Raw genomic sequence first — 7,062 nt, forward strand, 5'->3', positions numbered from 1 at the left:
AACATTGGTGGTCTGTGGGATTGCCACATCTCTCACTTTCATTTCTGCCATCACTGCATGTGGGTCTTGATCCTCCCTTTCTTCTGAAGATTCTGGTTCACAAGCGACAAGAGGAACTTGATAAGTGAGTCTTATTTGCCTTCTTCGGTAATGAACAAATCTCTCCGGTTCAGCTAAAGGCTCTACCAAGTCCTGGTCGTCTTCCAGTGTGAAAACCTGACACAACCTGCAAAATGAAGAGCCAAGCTCAAGTTGTCGACATTTGTACAAATAATTTAGACACTCAAAAATTAGATATCTGCTGATTTTAAAGTCCCCGGCAGCGGCGCCAAAAACTTGTTGCTCCCAAAATCGCACGCAAGTGCACGTGGTCACTTTAGTAGTACAGCGATTCTTTCGAGCCGAATTATCGAATCCAAGGGACTTCCAATCACAGACAACAACGTTGTTAGGTTTAAAATAACTTTACTTATGTGTTAAACAATTTTAGAAACTGGTTTATAATCACTAAGTTGAACAATCTCACACAGTAAGTACTACAATCAGACAGTGTTAAATAGGCGAATTTCACAATATGGAAAAGGAATCTAGGGTTGTAGCATAACTCTATTACTGGCATAAAATTACTTGTATCCTAGCATTCGACAAACTAAAATCATTATGGATTTGCAAGGTTCCTTTTACGATCATGGTCTCCCAACCTCTAATCGCCTACCACCATTGACAGTCTAACTACATCGTTGAGCAGGGATAGACATGAACCAATGACGGAGCATTAAGCTATCTTCTTGCATATTAATCAAGTGCGGTATATAGGTATAAGACTATCCTATATGCAAAACACTCTAATTTCACTCTAGAGTGAACACACTTCTCACATTCTTTAGCTCTATCCCTCCATTCATCTCCCGAGTTCAAGAGTAGACAACAAGTGTATCTTAATGTTGATCATGCATTAAGATAGTTAAACAAGAATGTAAGCATAAATCACAAGAAAGCCCATCTCATGCTAGAAACAAATACTAATATACCATAAGTTGTAGCTACAACCCTAGAAAAAGGGACTTAGCTACTCATAGAACAAATAATCATCAAGCAATATTTATGGATTATGAAAGAGTTTACCAAAATGGAAGAGTAGAAGAAAAGCCCTAGAAAGGGTTTTTTCAAGTCGCCCAAGTAGCTACTCTCCCGTCTAATTTCGAACTGTCCTATGAAATAATACACTTTAACTATTTATAGTCAAAATAAAACACGTGGCCAATTTCTGGTGTCCAGGTCCGCGACGCGGACCTGTTCCCTCGCCTATAGTTGCACGCAGATGAACCAGGTCCGCGACGCGCCCCCATCGCGCACTCCTCTGTTAAGTGGAATTCCATCTCTGCCTACGCGTAGTGGCTCCGCGACGCGGATATTCTCTCGCGTGGCGTATTCTCCAGCTTCTATTTTCCGACCTCTGATCAGGTGCCTTATTTTGGCTCGTTCTTCTTGTTTTCACCCTGAAACATCTAATCATATTTGTTAGACGAAGCTACATCAAAAGACCCCCAAAATATAATTCCGACTACTAAAATTGCTCTCAACTTAGCTATATATATGGGGATAAATTGGTCATTAGGCGCATAAATACGCCCATTATCAGACTGAGCTTCCCTTTCTTTCGGAATCGCATGATGCCCTTTATAGGCGATACTTCCAGGAAAACCCAATCTTCTACATCAAACTCTAAGTTTCGTCGGTGAACATCGGCATAAGACTTTTGTCGACATTGTTTTGTATGATGCCGATCTCTAATAAGCTTAACCTTTTCAATCTCTTGATGGACTAGATTGGGACCTAGCAAATCTGCTTCCCCGAGCTTAAACCAACCGATTGGGGACCTATACTTCCCCCCGTATAGTTCTTCGTAAGGGGCCATCTAAATACTAGCTTGAAAGTTGTTATTATAAGTGAACTCGATAAGAGGTTGATGTTCATCCCAACTTCCTTTAAAATCCATCACACAAGCACGTGACATATCCTCAACTGTCTGAATAGTATGCTCTACATGTCCATTAGTTTGTGGATGAAAAGTGGTGCTAAGATTTACCTGAGTGCCTAGACCCTTCTAAAACAATCTCCAAAAATGTGTTGTAAATTGAGCTCCTCAATCTAAGATAATAGATAATGGAACTCCATGAAGACGAACAATCTCTTGAATGTAAAACTTGGCATAATCTTCAGCTGAATATGTCATCCTAACCGGCAAGATATGCGCAGATTTTGTCAGCCTACCGATAATTACCCAAATAGAATCATACCTTCGTGGAGTGTGAGGCAAACCAGTGATGAAGGCCATATTTATCATATCCCATTTCCATAACAGAAGCTCAATATACTGGGTTAGGCCTCCAGGCCTCTAATGCTCTACTTTAACTTGTTGGCAGTTGGGACATTAAACTACCATCTTTGCACTATCTTTTTTCATGCCATTCCACCAATAGATCTGTCGAAGGTCCTGATACATCTTCGTCGCTCCAGGGTGAGATGCATATCTAGAATAATGGGCCTATGAAAGAATATTTGTACAGAGCTCTCCAACTACCGGTACACATAAGCGACCCTGGTATTTAAGGACTCCATCTCCAGTTAGCTCAAATAAGGGTTGTTGTTGAGTGGATCTTTTCCCTCAATTTCCTAAGCTCGGGATCTTCATGTTGTCACCTTTTCACTTTAGTCACAAAGGAAGATTCTGCCATATTTTTAATGACAACACCTCCGCCCCCTGCATCTACCAAGCGTACTTTCAAATTAACTAGGTTGCATAGGTCTTTTGTAATTCCAGCCTTATCAGCTTCAACATGACTTAGAATACCCATGGACTTCCGGCTAAGCGCATCAGCAACAACATTAGCTTTGCCGGGATGATATAAAATGTCAACATCGTAGTCCTTTAATAATTCTAGCCATCTCCTTTGTCGTAGGTTCAACTCCCTCTGCTTAAGTAAGTACCGAAGACTCTAGTGATCGGTGAAAATATCTATATGAACCCCGTATAGATAATGCCGCCAAATTTTTAGGGCAAAGACAGCTACAGCCAACTCAAGATCGTGTGTAGAATAATTCTGGTCATGCTTTCACAACAGTCTAGAGACATATGCAATAACCTTACCATATTGCATAAGAACACAACCTAGGCCAATTCTTGAGGCATCACAATAAACAACATAGCCCTCATTACCATCTGGAAGAGTTAGGATAGGTGCAGTGGTAAGCCTTTTTTTTAGTTGCTGAAAGCTATGTTCGCATGCCTCGGTCCATTGAAACTTAGTTGCCTTATGTGTCAATTTTGTCACCTTCGGTAATACCCTTCCAAGCCTAAAAAGTTGCGAACCTCTGTTGGATTCAAGGGCCTCGGCTAAGTCATCACTGTTTCAATCTTTTTTCCATCAACTTTAATACCCTAACTTGTAATAACATGACCAAGAAAAGCGACATAAGTAAGCCAAAAGTCACATTTAGAGAATTTAGCATACAACCTGCAATTTTGGAGAGTCTGCAATACAGCTCGCAAGTGGTTTGCATGCTCCATTTCTGATCGTGAATATATAAGAATGTCATCAATAAACACAGTCACAAATTCATCTAAGAATTGTTTGAAGACCCGATTCATAAGATCCATAAAGGCTATTGGGGAATTTGTAAGCCCGAAAGACATGACAAGGAATTCAAAATGGCCATAACTCCTCCTAAATGTTGTTTTTGGGATATCAACTTCCCTGACTCGCAGCTGATGGTAACCAGACCGCAAGTCAATCTTGGAAAAGCATTTGGCACCTTGTAACTGATCGAATAAGTCATCAATCTGTGGAAGAGGATATTTATTTTTTATAGTGACTTTGTTAAGTTGTCTATTGTCAATACACTTCTATAAGGATCCATCTTTCTTTCGAACAAAGAGCATTGGGGCACCCCATGGGGAAGTACTTGGCCTGATAAAACCTTTATCGAGCAAGTCCTTTAGTTGTTCCTTTAATTCTCTTAGCTCTGTAGTTGTCATTCTATAGGGAGGAATCGATAGATGTTGCATATCAGGAAACAAGTCTATAGCGAAATCAATTACCCTTTCTAAGGGGATTCCAGGAAGATCATCAAGGAATACCATTGGAAATTCATTCATGATAGGAATTGATTGAAGAGTCATGGGCTCCCTATTAGTACCCTGTACATGAACCGTATGGTACATACAACCTTTAGCAATCAACTTTCGAGCCCTAAGGTATGAAATAAACTTACCCTTAGGTGTGGCTACATTACCCTTCCACTCAAGGACTGGCTCACCTGGAAAGTAAAACCTGACTATCTTTGCACGACAATCAATATTAGCATAGCAAGCTGCCAACCAATCCATATCCATGATAACATCAAAATCTAGCATAATCAACTCAACTAAATCAGCAGGGATTGGATGATTATTAATTATCATCGTGTAACCTCGATACACAAGACTAGCTAAAATAGAGTCACCAACCAGTGTAGACACCTCAACTGGTTGTGGCAACAACTCAGATTTCATCTCAATCTTACTAGCAATAAATGGAGTAGTATATGAAAATGTAGAGCCAGGGTCTATCAATGCGTAAACATCTTGAGAAGATATCGTCAATATACCTGTAACAACATCAGGGGATACCCCTGAATCCTGTCATCTTATGAGTGCATAAAAGCGGTTCTGGCCACCGCTCAAACCTGTATCTCCTTGACCTCTCCCTCTGTCATGACCCTGAGTAGAATATGGTCCCGGACGTTGGGCACGGACTGAGGGTGAAGATGTTTTTGTGGATCCTGAAGGCTGAGCTCACCTCTGCTCAACCTCGGGCAACAACTAATAAAATTTCCAGTCTGCCCACAATAATAACATGCACCTGAACCCTGTGTAGACTGCCCAGTGTGCGGCTTACCGCACTGTGTACAATGAGGAGTGTGATGTCTTATCTGTACGGAGCGATCCTGTCGATGACTTTCAGGCTAGCCTGAGATCTGACCTCGTCCTGACTAACTATAACGATCAAACCACGGTCCCTGCACCTGTGGTGAGACACTACCCGCTGGCTGAAGTGGATATCGATGAAATGGGGGACTAAAATCACCATGTGGCTCCCTATAAGACCCCATAGTACGGGCCCTCTTACTCTGCTTCCTATCCCTACGGGTATCATGAATCCGTTGACAAAGTTCCTTTGTAGTTTGAGCGAAAGCCTGTATGCGGGAAATATCTACATCATCTGATAAGGATGCTACCCTACAATCTTTGATCAAATGATCTCCCAAACCATCAACATAATGATGAACTCTGGCTCTCATGGTACGTACAATATCTGGTGCATATCTTGCCAAAAAATTAAACATGTGGTTATAATCCCTCACACTCATGGTTCCTTGCTTCAGATTGATAAACTCGTCAAGACAGGCCTCTCGAACTTCCTATGGAAAATAGTGGGCAAGGAAGGCCTCAGAGAAGTCCTCCCACTCTGCTAGCGGAGCATTAGGTCCTCTAGATCTCTCCCATGCCTCATACCAAAGGATGGCTAGATCACGTAGCCGAAAAGAAGCCAACTCCACAGCTTTTGTGACGAAGGCATGCATCACCCTCAATACTCTATATATATGGTCTATAAAGTCCTGGGGATCCTCAGTAGGACTAGATCCTTTAAATAACGGAGGGGTCAAATGAAGAAACTCTCGTACCTTCAAACTTTCTAACCGGTCTCTCTGAGTATCTACTCCTGACTCCAGTTGTCGCTCATGAATAGAAACCATCCTAGCCAGCAACTGAGTTGTCTCTCTCATCCCCTGCTCCCCAATCTCTGGTGGAGGAACAATAGGTACTGGAGGTCTTGTATCCCTAGCTTCCTTAGGTACCAATAGAACTAGTGAGGCTGGGGGTACTACATCTCCTCGGGCTTTAACAGGTGTCGGGGAGGCTAGTACTAGGCGTACTAGAGATTCACCCTGTGCCTCCGAGGGATATCTATCCCTTTGACCAGGTGGGGGAACGGCTAGTACGTTCTCTTGAATACATACATATCTCTTAATCTGCCATATCCGGAGCAAAGGTAGTATATTAAATAAGAAACATAAAGCACGATTTAAATTTCAAATAGTCTTATACTTTTACAATACAGCACGATCTATCAGTTTAATGAAACGTAACCATTCCTAAATTCCATGTAGCCTCTTGATTATAGGTGTGGTGCACAACACACTCATAAACAAGACTCTACTAGACACGGCTTGCGGACCCTCCCTGGGATACGACCTGCTCTGATATCAAGTTTGTCACACCCCAAAATAGGGGGGAGTAACTGGCACTCGATACCCTATAAGATCGAGTTACCCACTAAAACATACTAGCTAAGCCAAACTATGAGACAAAAAGATTGGGCAGCACAACCTCTAAAAATTGAAGCCTAGACCCTGAAGGTCATGACCTGAATGAGAATAAACCATACAAACAGTGGTAGACAAGCCAAAAAAAATAAAGATGTATTATCTAGCTGACGAGGCCACCACCAAAGACATACCTACTTACACACACACAAATATATACATGCCAAGACTATTGGCTGGAGGTTGAAACATACAAAAAGAAAACCCAAAATATTGTGTCCACAATAGCCTCTATGAGTGACATAAGAAATGTTGGGACAAGGCCCCGACCATACCCAAACTGTACAACAAAAGTAAACATCTTTTGATAGCCCCAGGACAAAATGGAGCTTAACAACTCATAGCTAAACCAGAATCCTAGTGAGTGGGTCGATTAGAGTCCCTGCCTATACCTACTGGCATGAAACAAAATGCAGCGTCCCCAAGAAAAGGGACGTCGATACGAATAAAAATGTACTGGTATGTAAAGAGAAAAGTAGAATCATAAATATTTACTGTAAAAGGGTAATAGAGATACCACCTGAAACTCAAACTCAAACTCAAATAATCCCCATATCTGACATTTGGCCCCCTACTATTTAAATATGCATGGTATGCTCGTATAATCGTATGTCGTGAATTCATTGAATACAT

The 7,062-nt window shown here is 41.5% G+C and overlaps 1 protein-coding gene across 1 annotated transcript; it reads right to left on the reverse strand.

Annotated features, from left to right (window-relative positions):
• Positions 1-3,907: 3,907 nt before the first annotated feature.
• LOC107058697 (uncharacterized) lies at positions 3,908-5,412 on the reverse strand. Its single transcript, XM_015304721.1, has 3 exons — positions 5,068-5,412; positions 4,729-4,944; positions 3,908-4,681 (listed from the first exon to the last, which is right to left on the reverse strand). Exons 1-3 carry the CDS (start codon positions 5,410-5,412, stop codon positions 3,908-3,910), a joined length of 1,335 nt encoding a protein of 444 aa, XP_015160207.1.
• Between the last annotated feature and the right edge of the window lie 1,650 nt (positions 5,413-7,062).

Source organism: Solanum tuberosum, unplaced genomic scaffold (genome assembly GCF_000226075.1).
Source record: "Solanum tuberosum cultivar DM 1-3 516 R44 unplaced genomic scaffold, SolTub_3.0 scf00598, whole genome shotgun sequence".
NCBI lineage: Eukaryota > Viridiplantae > Streptophyta > Magnoliopsida > Solanales > Solanaceae > Solanum > Solanum tuberosum.

Excerpts from the sequence above, each read along its gene's own strand:
- LOC107058697 (XM_015304721.1), bottom strand. The coding sequence starts at position 5,412 with ATGAGTGTGAGGGATTATAACCACATGTTTAATTTTTTGGCAAGATAT. Across the intron at positions 4,945-5,067 it reads CGGGTAGTGTCTCACCACAG|TGCGGTAAGCCGCACACTGG; the intron begins GTGCAGGGACCG and ends CATTGTACACAG. Across the intron at positions 4,682-4,728 it reads GAGAGGTCAAGGAGATACAG|GATTCAGGGGTATCCCCTGA; the intron begins GTTTGAGCGGTG and ends ATAAGATGACAG.